The 19541-nt window shown below is 41.4% G+C and overlaps 1 protein-coding gene across 1 annotated transcript in view; it reads left to right on the plus strand.

The window, feature by feature from the left end:
* NME7 (NME/NM23 family member 7) overlaps window positions 1-19541 on the plus strand; it is an 83359-nt gene that overhangs the window by 33378 nt on the left and 30440 nt on the right. Inside the window, exons 8-10 of the mRNA XM_086622821.1 lie at window positions 2358-2422; window positions 3260-3328; window positions 7058-7159. Of these exons, the coding sequence (XP_086478947.1) occupies window positions 2358-2422; window positions 3260-3328; window positions 7058-7159 (236 nt within the window). The remainder of the gene's footprint in view (window positions 1-2357; window positions 2423-3259; window positions 3329-7057; window positions 7160-19541) is intronic.

Here is a 19541-nt window from a genome sequence, read left to right on the forward strand (position 1 = left end):
AGCCTTTTGGTGTTGCAGGTGTGGGCAAGCTCTCTGGAACAACAAGGTGCTCTGTTGCTCTGATGAGTGAGAGTGAACGGAGGAATACAATGCAGAGGAAAATCTTGATAGATTTATCACAGTTAATTATTAAACAAACATTGTATTAAAGATCTTCATGCAAAATGCATTCCTACTTTGATTTCTATCATTAAAAGAGCCTGTTTCTTCCCTACAGAGAAGAAAAACCTTCATGGCTTCAGTAGAGAAACAGCCTAGAAAGCTGAATGTTTGAATCTCACTTTGTTTCTCTAAAACATGGATTTTGCTTACAGCTGGTAAAACTGTCAAGGACAAAACTTCTGTAAAAAGCAGATCTCCATAGTACCCCAGAAGCTGATACTTATGAGTATCTAAATTAGATTCTTGCTGGCTGTGAGGGCCTATGCGAGTGGCCCATTCTTGACTGATAAAGTGGGACATGGAGATCTGTCATGCAAAGCAGCTTTCTCACACCAAAGTAGCCTTGTCCCTGCAAGTGGTCGTTGCCAGTTGTCTGCCACTGCTTTCCTGCCCTCTTTCTTGGTTTCTTGGGAAGCAGTGGCTGTTGACTGGTGTATTGGCTCTGAAAATTGAGAATGAGGAGATGTTTATACTCTGTCACAGATTGTTTATTCATTTATTTATTTCCTGAATGATCCTCAGCCAGACACTTAATCTCTTATAAACTGACTATTCATCTCTGAAGTCAAGACTGTAGACTGCCTGCCTCACTGGAACCTGTGTGTGGAAGTGCTGCTCAGCCTTTCCAGCAGCGTGGACAAAAAGAAACTAGAGGTCTGGTTTCAGTCTCCCATGTGGTCTTGCATTTCCTGGACAAACCAATCCAAGTCCCTTCATTTTGCTGCTGCAATTGGTAATTTTTTCACCTTGAAAAAAAGGGAAAATATGTGTTCCTGGTTTCACAAGAGTGTTATAATGAAACTTTTCTCAGTGCTAGTGAGCAATGGTGTAACAGTATAGTGGAATGGCAGGAACTGTACCTGCCTCCACTCATTTCTATGTTCTGTTAGCTCAAGGAACTGCATGGACCGAGTATGTAGCAAAATCTTAGGTTCTCCCTTTAATAATTTGAAGATTTTTTTTAAGAAATATGCATTGGTTTATATGTGGAAGGTTTTTCTACATAAACCTTAATGTGAAAACACAGTGGGGGATACTTCGGGAGCAGTTTAGCTTTTTTCATTTTCATTTGTAAATACAATTTTTGAAAGCCCTCCAGCTATCCGTGTCATTTACTCAGAGCTTCCAGTGACCTTTTAATGTGGTAGCAAGTTGACCAATCCTATGCCACAGGTATGAGCAGACTGTAAAATGGAGGTCTTGAGCGTGCTAGAACCTAGATATCAGATGTGTTTTATTCTTAGCTATTAAATTTATGCAGTGCTAAAAAATCCTACAATTTAAAGACTAGTTAATAAAAGAGTTTAATGATCAAGAGTCAAATCCTGCTGATGTTATTCATTACAGCCTATTCTTCCATGATTAATTCTGCTCTGAATAAATGTCCAGAAATGTGTACTTTCTCAAAAAGGACAGGCATTTATGTTCTATAAGAACAGGGATTCTATGAAATTCACTCACACAGAATACTGTGCTTGGCTGACATAATCTTTTGAATGACCTGATCTTCTAAGCACAGGCAAATCTAAAATACACATTTGGTGGAAAATCCGTGGTTCTTGTTCTCTGAAGTTTAGCGTTTTGTATTGCAATGTCATTCAGTCTTTGAGATGCATTCTGGAGAGAATACAGCAAGCAGTGTGATCAGCAACCACATATTTGTGAGTTATAACCTTAGAAGCCGTAGGTTATTTTGCACTAATGTGTTTTTCTCATGGAGGGCATGAAGTTTTGTGTTAGCTTATTTGGAATATTTATTATTATCCTGCATTGTGTCTAGCTTAAAGTAGGACCCTCACTCTGGTGAACATTGTATAAAACCAGCAAAATAGGCAGCCTGTGCTCTGAATTGATCCACTGCCAGTGGAACTTAATTAAAAGTTTAAATCTTGATCTTGAAACAGCTGGATGTTTTGCAGTTGATCTGAGAAAAGCAAAAGCTTCACTAATTACCTTTTTTTAGTAGAGATTCTTTTCAACAGCTGCATGAAATTTAGTTGTTTGAAATCTCAACACATCACTTTAGATAGAACACAGAGTATGTGAATTCAGCTCTGCTGTCTGCTTCCTCTCACAGCGTTAAGTGAACATTGGGTTTTTTTGGTTTGAAAATAAGTGGTAAATTGGCACAAATACCTTCCAGTTGTAAATTATGCATTTTAAAATTGAATACTGTCTTTTGTGTGTTTCTTCAGGGCTAGCTGGAAAGGTTATAAAAGCCATCATCAATGAAGGATTTCAGATCTCAGCTTTGCAGATGGTAGGTTTCCTTTTGTGTATGTTTTTCTAATGAACAGAAGTTGGAGAAGTGCTGCGTGCACTTCATAGCAACGCACAGATGTTTTCCTGCAATACAAAACCCTTGTGCAGACTGCATAGCAGTGTTTTGGGATAAGCACTGTCTCTGTGATATTGTGTTTTATTACTTGATTGATCAGCTGATCTGTTTCTCCTTACTAGGTGACCTTGGCTTGAGCCAAGACACACTACCTCTCTTTATCTCAGTTTTCCTAAAGTTAGAGGGGGGATCATGATATCTGTCTCTTCTGGAGCAATTTGAGATACCTTTACAAAATGTACTTGCTAACATTAGAGAAATGATTGTTAATATCCTTCCTCATTTTTTAAAAAATATACTTAGTATGAATTTAGGGGAAGGTTTTTAAAGATACTTTGAGGATTTTAACACCCTGGTCACCCTCAGCAGTTAAAGGAAGTTGGCACAGAGATCGTTTCCAAGAGTAGTCCCCTAAGTCCTGCCCTTTGATTTTTGTGAAAGTCTGGAGATCTGAAATCCCACTGTGACTCAAATCTCCACCACAAAAGTTACTATGTGACAAACAGATCCTCTTGCATGTCTTGGAGACATCAGCCAACACGACATTGTCTACTTGTATTTAAATTGGAAGAAGATACTGCGCGCTTTGTTGCCTATGGCATCATTGGCTGAGGTGTTGACAAACTTCATATTGAAGCTGTAAAGCCATTCCTTTTACCTAGTAGAACTTAAGAGAGTATTCTGAATGTTTGCTGGTTAGAGAAGGGGTGTCTGTTTTTTTTGTTTCTTGTTGATTAAGTCATAACTTTTTTTTGTTAGTTCAACATGGAGCGTACACATGTGGAAGAATTTTATGAGATTTACAAAGGTGTCGTTGCTGAATACATGGTAAGCATAAGTTTGAGAAGAATCTGTTTAAAAATAAAATATGATTAAATGAGGAAACAGTCACATCTTTCCTTTTATTCTGATTGTGGTAAGATTTCTTTTAGGAACCTGATATTGACCAGTTCTAGCTTGTTCTCAAATAAACTAACTCATCTTGAAAATTATGCTATTTATGCTGTGAGAAAGGAGAGTCTTTTGTGAAAATTGTTCAGCCAAGGAATTTGTAAAATACAGCAGAGTGGAAAAAAAAAATCCCTTAGATAAGTTATTTTATTGCGGTAGAGCTATGTCTTGGAGCAGAATGTATGTTTATTACTTTGTTTACAATAGGACTGCTGTATTTGAATGCTTTCCTAATGACGTTTTGAGCTATTTTCTGGCTTTTGTGGGTTTTCAGAAAATTTAAGAAGTTTAAGATATGCTGTAATCCCAGTGGATGTCTAAGACTATATATTATTATGCCTTATTGTACCGTCGCATAAAACTTCCTGACTGCAGATAGAACAATGGGAATACAGGAAGACGAGCTTGCGTTTCTCTGTCACGTTCTGTCAGAAGATTTTAGTTCATTTTACAAAGAGTAATGAGTTTAGCTTCACTGCCATGCTATGTCCTATGCAAATTACCCTTAATTTTTAAACGGTTAAATTATTAAAAGTTTTCTACACAGTTATTGATATTACTCTTATAATGACACTTTTATTTTCTGTTTTTTTCCCCTTTTATGATTGTTTAGTCTAATTTACTTCAACAGGGTTTGTGAATTTGTCTTTGAATAGATTAGGAATACCGTTAATTCACTCTCAGATTGGAGAATATTCTTAAAGTCTCCTTTGATAACACCATTTTTGATGAGGACCAAAGGAAGATTGGACAGGCAGACTTGGACTTGTAGGTACATGGCAGAATTCAAAGATGGTAATATCTGACCGGTATTTCACAGCCCAAAGAATCCCATGGTACTGCAAAAGTGTCTGCTTTGAGCCAAATTGGAAATTTTCTACCATCTTCTGCAGCTCTTTTGTACAATCTTTGACCCTTTAATAAGTTGCAAATTTTAGTTATACATCATTTTAATTGGAGAGTTACTCAGAAGGGAAAGTGACATTTAAACAGGCTAAATCAATGAAGATCTGTTTTTGACGGAATTTAAAGAAAAGTGAAAATCTAGAGCTCTGTCCTGCAAGCCATATGTGCTGGGTGTATTCAGTTGAAATGAAATGAAATTAATATCTTTGTGCACTCAGGATATCTGTGAAACAAGAAAACATGGAAAAGCTAATTATGATGGTAAAGGGTTCCAGAGAAGGTACATATGGGAACAGCAATAAATATTGTCAGTGCAGGCCAAATAGGAAGATGTTGTGAAATCGGATATTGAGGAAAGAATATGACCTCTTGTATCTGTGACTCAGAACCGTCTGTTTTGATCTGAATTTTATTTCTCATTCCAAAATAACTCAGCACAGAAGACACTTGGCATTCAGAAATCGTTTTCAAAAACTGTACTCCTGCTTCTCCTGGTTACCCCTTGTCAGTCAGATAAAGGCTTGACATTGTATACAAAGCACTTGTTCAGCTTTCTCTTTTCACAGAGAGTTGCCCAAGTTTTTAACTTTGTTGGTACCTCCTGCGTGGGATTCTGCATACTATGAATTAGTTTCTGAGCTGTTTTTCTTTGTATTTCCTTCTGTAGCCAGAATAGAAAATGGGGAAAAAAGGAGGGAGATTTTTTTGAGTTAGCTCAGAATCCACTTAGTTAATCAAAAATGCTTGAGCTTGATCCAGCTCCAGGGATGTTTTTGGTTGACAGCAAGCTGTGTTATTTGATGAATAAACTATTTGCTAAAGAAAATTTGATTTAGCTGTAACAGGGAGCCTTACCAGAGAAACAGTGTCTGCTGTTTAAATTCAACCCTGGGCTTGATGAGACTGTGTAAGGTGGACCAAGCTTGTCTCTGCTGTAGTTGATGGCAGCTGGTCTTCAGTCCTCGGCTTTGTGTTGTAATTAAGGAGTCAGGAGTAACTTTGCTCACATTGTTTGCTGTTGCTGGTGGGATGTCAGTGCTGATACAGAAACAGTAGAAAAGAGACAAACAGGAAAAACCACAGTTTGCAGGAAGGAATTCAGGTGATTCAACTAAAGTTAAAAGCCTGTTTTTTCTCCACTTCCCCGTTAACAGTTATTTAGATGACAAAATTCAATGAAATTGTACAGAGTAGTGACTTTGTGGCAATTTACTACTTCTTAACAGGTCTTTGACTTGTTCTTAACAGAGGATCCATTGGTGATAAGACAGTTTTTGGGATTAAAATATTTATTCATGTTGTAGAGCACGAAACTAGTCTGCACTCCTTTCATGTCCTCTCAGGAATAGTTTTACCTACGTTTCCTAGGATCAGGTTGATGATAGAGGGTCTTGGCTAAAATTTTGTCCTGTTGTCTTCAGAGTGGGGAGATTAAGCACGTGCTCTCAGCATGGAATCCATTATGAAGATACTCTTTGGAGCAATGCTGCTTGACTTGAAGTCTTTGTGTGTTTAGTTTCCATCACAAATCATAAAAGGCAGAGAAGGATTTAATTCTTCTTTTCCTGCTGCTCTTTTTTCTCATTCTGCTCTTGCTGTTTGCCATGGCTCATCCTTTACCTGCGCATGGCTGGTGGGTGTGATTGCAGTACCTTGCTTGTCCTTCCCTATGGTCCCTTATTTCCTGTGAATGTTTTCTCTTTTCTCCTTTCCTCATTGGTTTTGATTCTTTTAATTGTCCTGATTTGTTTAGAACTTGTCTGCCCAAATTTCTAGACAACTATGCAATTATAAGGGCATGTTTTGAAAAAGAAAGTCAGACTAGAACATCAAAATAGGTTCTTTCTGCTTGTGAAACCTATGCCTCTAATTAACAAACTCCAAATTGGCACTAGTGCCCGGAGTTACTTAAGCTTATGAACACTAAGACCCATGTTCATCAACCGCTCAGAACTCGCAGTGTCTCTTTACCCTCCAGGAAGCTCCAGCGAAAAAGATGATTTTGGTGTAACTGAGATTCTGGTTAACAGTACACCACAAGACTGTTGCCAGATCAAGGACAGTTTCCCTAACAGGTGGTGCCACAGGCCCTTTTCAGTTCTGTCCTGTTGGATCGCGTGTTTCAGCTTCTGTAATAATACATGAGGAAAAGACAGTGAGAATGAAAAGCCCAAGAGACATTTTAATGACTTAAAGCCATCAAACGGGTGTATATTTTTAAATAAATATAGGCTGCGTCTCGTACTCCCTGTAGGGAGCACTGCAAAGTACATTGCTGCCTGTGGAACTGGCTGAACATAGTGTGATTTTTCAGACTTACACCCAGCAAAGTATGTTGCATTGATTCAGTCTAGTTTGACAAGTTATGGGATACGTCTGTGAAATCCAGGCCCAGATCAATAAGGATCTACCCACAAAAGAGTTTAAAGTATTGTGGATGCTGTTGCATGCTATTCAGTATCCTGTTGAAGCTGAATATCTGATTTACCTCAATCTCCACCTTCTAAACCGAGTACCAAAATGTAAAACATTTCTGTTGTGAATACTAATGACATCTTTGTTTATGTCTTTGCTTTCCTAAATGCACCAATATGTCTTAATTATTCCCGTCCTGCAAGTTTGGATCTAGTTTTGGGGAGGAATACAGCCCTTGCTGATGCCCTGAGAAGCTCAGATTTGTTTGTCTTTTTTCTCTTCCAGGAGATGGTTACAGAGTTGTGTTCAGGTCCTTGCATAGCAATGGAGATTATACAGCCCGAGCCTCCAAAAGTGTTCAGAGACTTCTGTGGTCCTTCTGACCCTGTAAGTACTTGCTTGATTGATAAGGAATGCTTAAGAAGTTTATGTGCTGTCTGTGTGAATTAAAATGTCGCAGTGTGGCTTGGTTGCCACTTCCCTGATGAATTCACACAGAATCACAGAATGTTAGGGATTGGAAGGGACCTCAAAGGATCATCTAGTCCAATCCCCCTGCCGGAGCAGGACCACCTACATCAGATCACACAAGAACGCGTCCAAGTGGGTTTTGAACATCTCCAGAGAAGGAGACTCCACAACCTCTCTGGGCAGCCTGTTCCAGTGTTCTGTTACCCTTACTGGGAAGAAGTTCTTCCTCATGTTTAAGTGGAACCTCCTGTTTTCCAACTTATATCCATTTCCCCTTGTCCTATCATTGGATGCCACTTAGAAGAGCCTGGCTCCATCCTCATGACAGTCACCCTTTCCATATTTATAAACATTAATGAGGTCCCCCCTCAGTCTCCTCTTCTCCAAGCTAAAGAATTCCTTGGAAACATGTAAGCATTACCTTATTATGGAGGTCAAACGCTAGTCTTAGTGGACCAGTTTGAAAATCCTCTAGCAACTTTTCTGATCTTACCTAAACTGGATGATAAAATACTGTGATGATGTTTATGTGAAAGGAAAGCTATCTAGACAAAAATCTCTGTTGAAGATTCATAAATATTCTAACACAAGGCTTCAGAGCCCTGGAACAAATAGTTATTGCTTGTGCATGCCAGTGTAAATCAAATGTTAGTCCACTGCAGTCTGGGGCATTCTCCTAGGGCGAAACTGTAAAAGGAGAATTGGTTCCTTTGTTTTTCAGAAACAAGCAAACAAAAAAAGGGTGTAAGAGTTCTCGTACCTGTTTGCTATGCTAATGCTTCTAGCTTTTAGTTTTTGTTTCTTGAGGTGACTAATTGAGTATGTGTGATATTGTGTGCAATTTGGAGACAAGCATAAGTGCTGTCTCAAAGTTTGCAGTTTTTTGTTAAACAACGAAGGCTGCTGTACCACACAGGAGCCATGAGGTGAAATATCAAGATGAAGGCAATGAGGTCAGGGTGTGTATGTTTTTTGGTTATGTTGTAGTTGCAGACTGAGTGGGTTTACCAGTTCCCATGGAAAGCATTCACACAAGTTAATATTTGAAGTTGTTCCAAATATACTTTTCTTCAGATGCAGAATTTCCATGACAGAAAACACAAGTTAAAGACACTATCCAAACCTTTTCTTCATTCAAATGTTTCTCTGCTGAGTTAGCATCTTGTAAGCAGAGCGTAACCTGTTTATCTGACTTAGTTTTGGATGATATATCAGTAGTAACGTACACAATATAATGGTTTTGGTTTTGTTTCAAATTCCATTTTTAAGGTTTCTGGTTTTTAAAACTTTCAAAAATGTAGTTGTTTTATTTGGGACTAATGTATCGTTTTCATGTTTCTGCTTGTTTAATGCCTGATACGTTAAAATCAAAATATGCCTACAAACATCACAGCTGCTTTAGGTTGCTAAAGACAAGTGTACTTATACAAGGAGATTTTCTCTGTTTTCCCTTACTACATGACATGAAAAGCTCTGTCATAGCCGTACACGTGTGTGACCAAAGGAGTTGATGATAACCTGAGGAACTGAGAGATGTATAAACTGGTGGCTTCTCTGGGTAGCACAAGAAAACAGCAAAGGAGGGAAATAAATTCATATCTCTTAGATCTTTTGCTAGTGAGATCTACCTATGCTGTTTGTGTTTCCCTTTTAATGGTGAACTGTGTGACTTGTGAACTGAAAACGAGTGGAAGAAGGCGTGAAAGAAGGCAGCTGTAAGTTTTGGACACTTGACTTCATAGCAGCTACGCTAATGTAACTTTTCAAGCAAGGGAAGCACCCACAGCCCCTGCTATGCACCCAAAGCTAGGAAGTTGGAGATATTGAGATCCTATGAGCAGCTAAGCACTTCCATTTGGATACTTAAATTTCAGCTAGGAGTGGGATTTTTCAAATGACTGATTTTGAATTTTGAAATTTGTTCCACTGATTTTTCCATGGTATGTTCCATTGCAAGACAGGCAGCTGTGTTATATATTTCTGTCTACTGTTTTCTATTAGAATTGCAAATTAATTGATTCTTCAGGCACATAAAGCGTATTTACAGTAGCTATAGCTGCTTGCAAGGGTGATCTTTGCCTGAAATTTATCTGTCTCTTAAGATAGCATTTGTAGCTTGTCCTTGAGGAAGAAGGGACTGAGGTATCTCAGTGGTCTTTTGTCATTCCCAACCAGAATTGTCAGAGAAGCTCATAACTGAACTTTGTGGCTACAATATCTGTCTCAAATAGAGCTAACAGAAACCATAACAGCAGTTTCGTTACAAATCATGAAGATACCATGATTTGATATTCTAGTGGTTAAAGTAAATCTAAGTGTCATGCAAATAGTGCATTATCATCGAGAGGTCTGAATCTCTACGTAACTTTAGTGTTTGTTTGTATATGCTGGATTCTGATGTGTGTGCAGCCCATTTATAAACACAGGTGAAGAGCAAGTTTACTACAAAATGTGCCTGATCGGATCACTTTGTCTCCTGTTAAATAATACTCTATTTGGCAAGTAGTGCCATTGAAATCACTGTGATTACTCACAAAGCAAGGTGCTGTTTGAAGTAAAGGTGTTGGAATTTGGCTTATATAAAGAATCTCTCCAATTAAGTGTGTTGTTAATTAAATCTTAGATTCATAGATTTCTAGGTTGGAAAAGACCTTAGAGATCATCGAGTCCAACCATCCCTAATCCCCATTAAACCATATCCCCAAGTAGATCATCCACCCTATTCTTAAGCACATCCAGGGATGGGGACTCAACCACCTCCCTGGGCAGCCTAAAGTAATTATTACATCTGCTATAAGCAGATGTAATAATTACTTTGTGGCAAGACAGATATCTAAACTGGATATGAATGTTAAGAGCCCTTTCAGTCTGTTCTTGGTGTTCCAGGGAGACTGTTGGGATAAAAGGTATTAAAAAAAAAGTGGTACAAATTTTCTCAAATCAAAGTGAGATGTAATTTGGAAATAGGTCTGTTTTTTTCCCAAGTCCCTGATGTTTAGGGCTGAAGAAAGAGCTAGAGTTGTTCCATTTTGAGGATTATACTTTAATAAGCTTGCAATTTATACCGAATGTACAATGCTAAAAATGAAATCAAACTTTGTGCTATTTTCTATAACTGGGTAATATTTTGTTAGCACTACAGGTCAGTAAAGCTCCCTGCCAAAAATATCCTTCATTATGAATAAGCTTATAAATATTTTATTAAAACCTCTCATGTGGTAGTCAGTAAAACTCCTAACCAAAAACCTATTTTGAGCATCTTTGTAGTAGTATATGAACAGCCTATTGAATCTGGAAAGTGGGCAGTGGGGTAAAGATATTTGTAAGGAGCTGTGTTGGACATGCTCGTTCTCAAAATTACTGTGACCTGATTGAAGGGCTCAGTGTCACAGGTTGCAGACTTGTGGAACATTTGTCCCCAGTGGATAGTATACGCACTAGGAAGAGTGCTTTTCTGCAGATGTTGCTGCTACTTGCATTCTTGTTGTACCTTGGCACTTTTCTAGTGAGCGGCCAGTTGGATCATTGCACTCTTGGAGAACTGTTGGCATCTTTAATTACGCTTGGCTTAAGCTCCTGGAGTGCAGCTGGATTTTTTTGTGTCAGTGGTGTCCTCATCTGAGGCCTTCCTGTAATCTTTCAGATCAGCCACAATGTTTCTTTTTCTTGTCTTCTGATTGCAGCCTCTAGCTTAGCTGTTCCTCACAGCCAGGTCCCAGACTACTCGTGTGACTTGCTCTTGGTGTCACTCTGTGCCTCGTTCTCTCTGTCCTGGAATGCCTCTGTGGCTAATGTGCAGGGCTTAGAAATAGAAAGCTCTCTCCACATCTGCCATAATAAACAGGTATTTATGCTTTACTTATTGTTGCAGCACCCCTGTAAAAGGCCAGCAGGCCATTCCGATGCTCATCTTGAAAATACTCTTTCTTTGCAATGTTAATAAGGGCTGTTTAAAAAAGATCTCTGAATTCCACACTGAATTCTGAATAGCCCCTGCTATGCACCCAAAGCTAGGAAGTTGGAGATATTGAGATCCTATGAGCAGCTGAGCACTTTCATTTGGATACTTAAATTTCAACTAGGAGTGGGATTTTTCAAATGACTTGAGTTCCAGTGATTTTTCCATGGTATGTCTGAGTAATTTTTCAAAATATACTATCAAATCTTGTTATGCAGGTTGTTAAATTATGGTGTGGGTTTTTTTGTGCTGGGTGCTATTTCAGTCTGTTTCTACTGGTGCAGTTCCAACATGAAGAGAAAACAAGTGACACCTATGGTGAAGAGGTAACTGCCTCTAGGCAGCTAGGAAGAGGAGTTAAAAAGTTAATTAAATCAGATTAATACAGAACACAAACCTTTTGAACTTTCTATACACACTATCACTTAGAAATAAGAGTTGCTAACTGCAACTGAAGTTCAGCGGAAAAGAAGCTACGTTTCTTCTTCATTGTAAAGAAATGAAAACATCTGGAGGGGTAGAGGTAAATGCAGCACAGTGTGCACTATCAAGAAGGCTGTTTGGTTTAAGTGTGGTAAGAAAAAACCAAAACAAACTGCAAACTATTCTGCATGGATTTGACATTGTTTCACATGGATCAGGAAGCAAAAGCTGTCACGGAAAACCTCAACTTTGGAACAGGGGGATGGTGGCCAGGCAATCCTGTCACTACTTGAACTTGAAGGCATTGATGTTTCATTTGGTTGGTGTTTGTGTGGTTTTGCCCTCTGTAGCACTTGGAGGCCTTTAGTTATTACTTAGAACTGAAGCTATAGCTTCAGTTTTCACATCTTCTTCATGCAGCTTCTATGTTGAAATAGCTGCTGGTAGTGTTTTGTCATGGAATTTTTGAGGTGATTGATATTCATGAGACACAAAATTTTGTAGAAACTACAGATGTTGCTTTTATTTTTACCTTTGTTATGAACTTTTTTCTTACACAAATGAAAAGGTTGCTTATTGCATGTGATTCCAGCAGTGTACATCAGCTACATGTTCCTGACTGATTGCATAACTTTTAGGAGTCTTAAGGGCTTTTAGTTAGGATCAGCAGTACACTAAAGTGACCCAAGTACCTTCTGCTATGAGATACTATTAAAGTGATGGGATGTGCTGCAATATTTCTGCATCTAGTGGGCCGAAAAGAATTTTTCGTGTGCTTGCTTTAGATCCTAACCTGTGTTCTTTCTACATTGGAGATTTGCAATTTTAACAATAACAGTGTATTAACAATCTTTTGTACTTTTGCATCAATGCCGAAGAGCTGAAAGGGAGATTAGATGGTTTAAAACAAAGCAGTGAACTGAAAGAGCTGGAGTCTGCTTTAGCTCCATTCCTGACCTTTCTGTGTGACCTTGGACAAAAAGTTCAATATGTTTCTGCCTCAGTTATCACATCAGTTAAATAACAGTACGAGCCAAAGAGCACTGTTGCTGTAAGATTTTCGTTTGTATAGACCTCCCGTGAATCTCTAGCACTGAAAAATATCTACATGTGAGGCCCAAAACGTTCATGTTCACTCATAGAACTACATGAACAGCATGAGATTTTCATATTACATGACATAAAAATAGTTCAGTGGAAGATACAAATAAATATAAAGACTATTTTTGAGCTCCCAAGTATTCATTTTCTGGTAATACCTTCATAGCTGTTTCAATGTGGATTCTCCCTATAGCCTAGTGAGACTTGGTCAGAGTGTTGATAGTGAAGTACATAATTTGTTTCAAGAGAAATAAAGCTTATTAATTCTTTGATGAAGAAGATTTTCGTATAATTGATTATGTGCTCAGATAGCCTGAGTCATGTAATAATAATAAACATTTTCATTCAGTGTCAGACCATTATCAGCTAGAGTAGCAAACAGATTGATCGATACCAGTTACGGTATCCTGCTGTCTAAGCCTGCAATGGGAAAGACATGATTGAATTGCTTAGATGTTATTTAGGGTCAGTCATCTGACTCTGTCCTTTCAGTTTTTAATTTCCACATCAGCCAGTGCAGGTCTAATGCAAATATATTCTAGACAGTGCCAAGACCTCTTATTTCATAGAATCATAGAATGGTTTTAGTTGGAAGGAACCTTAAGGATCATCTAGTTCCAATCCCCCTTCCACTAGATCAGGTTGCTCAAAGCCTCATCCAGCCTGGCCTTGAACACTTCCAGGGATGGGGCATCCACAGCTTCTCTGGGCAACATGTTCCAGTGCTTCACCACCTTCATTGTAAAAAAATTATTCCTTATATCTAATCTAAATCTACCCTCTTTCAGCTTAAAGCCGTTGCCCCTTGTCCTGTCATTACACACCCTTGTAAAAAGTCCATCTCCAACTTTCCTGTAGGCCCCCTTTAAGTACTGCTAGAAGATCTCCCCAGAGCCTTCTCTTTTCCAGGCAAAACAACCCAAAATCGCTCAGCCTGTCTTCATAGGAGAGCTGCTCCAGCCCTTGGATCATCTTCATGGCTCTTCTCTGGACCCACTCCAACAGCTCCATGTCCTCCTTCTGTTGAGGTCCCAGAGCTGAACACAGTACTCTGGGTGGGGTCTCATGGAGAGCAGAGTAGAGGGGCAGAATCCCCTCCGTTGACCTGCTGGCCACGCTTCTTTGGATGCAGCCCAGGATACAGTTGGCTGTCTGGGCTGCAAGTGCACATTGCCGGCTCATGTTGAGCTTCTCATCAACCAACACACCCAAGTCCTTTTCCTTAGGACTGCTCTCAATCCATTCTCCACCCAGCCTGTACTTGTGCTTGGGATTGCCTTGACCCATGTGCAGGACCTTACACTTGACCTTGTTGAACTTCATGAGGTTCGCATGGGCCCACCTCTCCAGCCTGTCAAGGTCCCTCTGGATGGCATCCCTTCCCTCCAGCGTGAGGATGTACTCAGTCCCACTGTCTATGTCGCCAACAAAGATGTTAAACAGCACCAGCCTCAATACCAGCCCCTGTACCAGCCCCTGAGGAACGGCAGTCGTCACTGGCCTCCACTTGGACATTGAGCCATTGACCACAACTCTTTGAGTGTAACCATCCAGCCAATTCCTTATCCACTGAATGATCCATCTGTCAAATCCATGTCTCTCCAATTTAGAGACAAGGATGTCGTGCGGGACAGTACTTTGGACAAGTTCAGGTAGATGATGGCAGTTGCTCTTCCCGTGTCTACCAACACTGTAACCCCATCAGAGAAGGCCACCACATTTGTCAGGCACTATTTGCCCTTAGTGAAGCCATGTTGGCTGTCACCAATCACCTCCTTTTTTCCCATGTGCTTTAGCATAGTTTCCAGGAGGATCTGTTCCGTGATCTTGCCAGGCACAGCTAGTTAGCCTGTAGTTCCCTGGTTCTTCCTTCTTTCCCTTTTTAAAAGTGAGGCTATGTTTCCCCTTTTCCAGTTGGTGGGAACTTCACCAGACTGCCATGACTTCTCAAATATGATGGATAGTGGCTTAACAACTTCATCTGCCAGTTCCCTCAGGACCCGCGGATGTACCTCATCAGATCCCATGGACTTGTCCACCTTCAGGTTCTTTAGATGGTCTCAAACCTGATCTTCTCCTACAGTGGGCGGTTCTTCATTCTCCCAGTCCCTGCTTTTGCCTTCTGTGACTTGGGCTGTGCAGCTGGAGCTCTTGCCAGTGAAGACTGAGGCAAAGAAGTCATTGAGTACCTCAGCCTTCTTCATATTCCGGCTAGCCAGGTTTCCCGTTGCCTTCCAGAGAGGGCCCACATTTTCCCTAGTCCTCCTTTTGTCACGGACATACCTATAGAAGTTTTTCTTGTTGCCCTTGATGTCCCTGGCTAGGTTTAATTCTATCAGGGCTTTAGCTTTCCTAACCTGATCCCTGGCTGCTCGAACAGTTTCTCTGTATTTCTTCCAGGCTGCCTGTCCTTGTTTCCACCCTCTGTAGACTTCCCTTTTGTGTCCGAGTTTGTCCAGGAGCTCCTTGTTCATCCATGCAGCCCTCCTGGTGTTTCTGCCTGATTTCCTCTTTGTTGGGATACATCACTCCTGAGCTTGGAGGAGGTGATCCTTGAAGATTGACCAGCTTTCATGGGCCCCTCTTACCTCCAGGGTTTTATGCTACTCGACCAAGCAGAACCCTGAAGAGGCCAAAATCTGCTCTCCTGAAAGTCCATGGTAGTGACCTTGCTGTGCACCCTCCTCGCCGCTCTAAGAATCTCGAACTCCACCATTTCATGGTCACTACAACCAAGTCTGCCCTTGAGCTTCACGTTTCCTACCACCCCCTCCTTGTTGGTGAGAACAAGGTGGTCCAGCATAGCACCTTTCCTTGTTGGTTGCTCTATCACTTCGAGAAGGAAGTTATCAACACATTCCAGAAACCTCCTGAATTGCTTCCACCCTCCTGTGTTGTCCCTCCAACAGATATTGGGGTGGTTGAAGTCCCCCATGAGGACCAGAGTTCATGAACATGAGGCTGCTCTTATCTGTCTATAGAGGGCTTCATTTGCTTGGTCTTCCTGGTCAGGTGGCCTGTAGCGGACCCCCACTATAATGTCGCCTGTCTCTGACCTCCCTTTAATCCTGACCCATAAGCTCTTGGTCGGCTCCTCATCCATCCCCAGGCAGAGCTCCATGCACTCCAGCTGGTCATTGACATAGAGGGTGACACCTCCTCCTTGTCTACACTGTCTGTGCTTCCTAAAGAGCCTGTGTCCTTCCATTCTGACACTCTGGTCATAGGATTCATCTCATCATGTCTCTGTGATTGCCGATAAGATCACAGCCCTGCAGGCGTGTGCACATCTCTAACTCTTCTTGTTTATTCCCCGTGCTATGTGCGTTTGCATAAAGGCATTTAAGTTGGGTCCCCAATGAAGCTGACTTACTGGCCAGAGTGTCTGGAATTCCTTTCTGCTGCTCTTCAAGTGCTCTCAGCTTGTCTTCATCAAGCCTGATATTATCCTCCTCCCCCTTCAAATCTAGTTTAAAGCCCTGTCAGTGAGCCTCACTAGCTCATATTCAAAGACCCTCATCCCCCTTTGAGAAAGGTGAATCCCATCTGATGCCAGCAAGACTGGTGCTGTGTAGGCCATCCCATTATCGAAGAACCCAAAACTGGCGGTGACATCAGCCACGGAGCCACATATTAATAGACTGGGCGCGTCTGTTTCTTCCAATGTCGCTGCCCACAAGTGAAAGGAGAGAGGAAAAGATAACTTGTGCTCCGGATCCCCTTACCAGCTGTCCCAGGGCGCTGAAGTCTCTCTTGATTGCCCTTGGACTACACATTTCGGCTTCATGACCACCCACATGAAAGAGTGGGTAATAGTCCAAGGGCCGTACTAAGCTTGGAAGTTTCCAAGCTGTGTCCTTAGCCCTGGCCCCAGGAGGGTCTGTCCAGCATATCGGACCCTCTGTTCCCCACAGAAGGGAGTTGCCTACAGCTGTTACCTGTCTTTTCTTCCTCGTGGAGGTGGTCGTGATTCAGGAGGTAGGCCTTTTTGACCCTGGCAACACCTCTGGTGTAGATGGACCATCGTCCACATCATCCATTGACTGGTCTTCCACATCCAGAGCCAAATGTCTGTTGTACAGAGGCATCTTGGAAGACAAGGTGGGCAAGGAGGGGGTTTGCCTGCTGCCCGAGCATGAACTTGGCTCCATTCACTCCTTTCATTTAAGCTACTGCTTTCTGCTTGGTGGGGGGAGGATAGAGGATTCCCTTGATCTTTTTTTTTTTTTTTTCAGGTGGCTGTTCCTGTTTCTGTCTCAGGGAGGGCAGAGCATGACACATGTTGGTAATTTTCAACTGAGTGAGTGCCCGTGGAGGGAGATTCTTCCCTCTAGTGCAGCCCTCTTTTGCTGAGCTGACACTGCTGGTTCATAAAGCCCAAAATCTCGGTGGGTTCAGGACTTCTACCTTGTTCTGCATCACCTCTCTGTGTGTGGGCAGGGGGCTTATTAAGACTGGATTTAGAAGAAAGGAAGTGATAAGATAGCTGTGCTCTAATGACCCACAGCTGCAACGTGGCTGTAACCATGAGTTGCCACCACTGCTTTAGACTGTCAGTCTAAAGGTGGCAGTTTGAAATTTACCTCCAAAAGCGTTATGGCTTGTTGTCAGACAAGCCTGTGTCTGTGTGGATGCCAGACACCATGCCTGTGTACCACAGTGAGTTGCTTTCTGTGGTTTAAAACAGATGGAGTCTGCACTGGCTGCACCAGAAGCAAGACTGATACATAAATGTCGTATTTGTTCTTCCTGTCAAAGCTGCGTGTAGCCCTGGGAGCAGCTGAGAGTCAAGGATCCAATAGTTAATTTTTACAGGCATCAATTCAGTGTTTGTAGTAAGTTCTCCTGAGTGTTTCTTTTGCTTCCAAATGGGCATTGCAGAGGCCTGCCAGCCCCGGCACCCTCACCATGCTGTCCCACTGGCTTTAATCATGTGTATGTCCTTTGTAGTGGCGTGTATGCATGATCTGGTTACAATTTTGAGGTGACCTGCTTAGAGCTCTGTTTCTTGCATGCTGTCTTCTCCAAGCCACCCTTTGCAGGTGGTGGGAAATCCTTTGATGGGAAGAGGGACTTTTCAGCCTCACTGAAATATGTCTTTGTGGGGAGATTAGAACAAAAATCAGAGCACTAATAGTGGAGGAGCCTTTTGCTTCCAAGTGACTTGCTTTAGATGTGTCTTGTTGTTCCCTGAAGGTTGCTGTCATATGATGGCTGTTCAGTGTCATGTAGAACTGGAGTTGGTAGGCTCACTTTGATTCTCGATGGGTAGGTGCATCTGTGTTGAAAATTGCTGTTATTAGTGGTGACTGGCAGTCTCTCCATCAGGAGACCGAATACTGACAGAGCCCTCAAGACTGAACTCTGATTTAAATCCAATGTGACTGAGGCGTGTTGGCAAGGTTACAGTTTGAAAAAAGCTTGTATCTGCCACTCCTTATCTGAGGCTCCAGAGCTACCAGACTTGAACATGTCAGCAGTGCTACGTTTTCTGCCTAAATAAACCCTGGATGGGAGGTCATTTGACTTAGGTTCAGTGGTCACAAATTACAGTCCTTCAGTAAAGCAGGTAATAAAGGACACTGCATTTTCTAATATCAAGCCCACTACCACCACAGAGGTGTGACGCCTGCTGCTTTCATCCTCTGGAGAGAAGGTGCTGGGGACCTCTGAGAGAGGGCTGAAACTGGAGCGCATTTGCATTTTGTTTTCTCTAGCTGCAATGCTTTTCTTTCTTCGGTTGGCTCCCCAAGCCCCTCTAGCCTATATAGGCGTTTTTTTGGTTTCCTCTCCTACCTGTCACTGTGATATTTTAGTATCCCCTGATGACAAAGCACCTTCTTAACTGCAGTTTCTGGACATTTTTAGGAAGTTATCAACATTTTATTAAAAATCCTGTATGCCCTCCTGGGCATCAACTTCAAAAGCCTCAGAGTTCCCATCTATATTTCTGTCTTTCCTTTGTGTCTGGCTGTCTCTGGCTTTGAACTGGTTCTTCCTGCGCTCCTTGTGCCTGGTTCCAGGCTGGAATAACTTACCCTATTTTAGCAAGAGGAGCGAAGCTGAACGTGAGCCCAGAGACTGAAGGAAAGCAGGGATGTGCAACAAGGCATTAACAGCACTGGTTACTGATCTTCCTTCACTTGCTGTGCTGCCACAGAGACCTCCTAGGTACTCCCCAGAATAGATAACGTGACAGGGTATCCTGGAGGTAGGTTTTTAGGCCTTTCCCTGCAAAGCACCATAAGGCTAGCCATTTTTGTAGGGGTTTAAGCCACACTTAAAATATTTACTTTTTAAGAAAACTCAGTTTCTTGGTTAAGGACTTTGTACCGTTCAGCTCTGAGGACACTTGAAGACATTTAGCCTCATCTGAAACCACAAAGACTAATAGTATCTATAGGTAGGTGTGAAAGAAGCCTGTAGACTGGCTTAGGGATCATAAAGGCTCCCTTTGCACTCAGACTGAGTGCATCCCAAAGTAGTAGGTGAGTGTTATTAAAAAAGTGGTATTTTAAGCGTCTATGATGAACACAAGATTCTTGTAAATGCTGTGAGTTACATAAATTTGTGTATTCAGCCTTGGGGAGGTGGTTTTTTTTTTTCAGATTGTACAGGGTTTTGGTTATAACTGTCTCATCTGCAGGTCTTGTTTTGAGAAATGAATGCTTCCATATCCTGTTTGTATTGCATCTTCCTGCTTAGGTTCTCTCCAAGCTTTGAATATATGCCATGTTTTGGAGAGTGGTGTTACAGATTTAGTATCTCATATAGATGGATCATATTTTATTTAAAAGGTGACCACACAAAGTTTTA

Source organism: Tauraco erythrolophus, chromosome 1 (genome assembly GCF_009769465.1).
Source record: "Tauraco erythrolophus isolate bTauEry1 chromosome 1, bTauEry1.pri, whole genome shotgun sequence".
NCBI classification, from domain to species: domain Eukaryota; kingdom Metazoa; phylum Chordata; class Aves; order Musophagiformes; family Musophagidae; genus Tauraco; species Tauraco erythrolophus.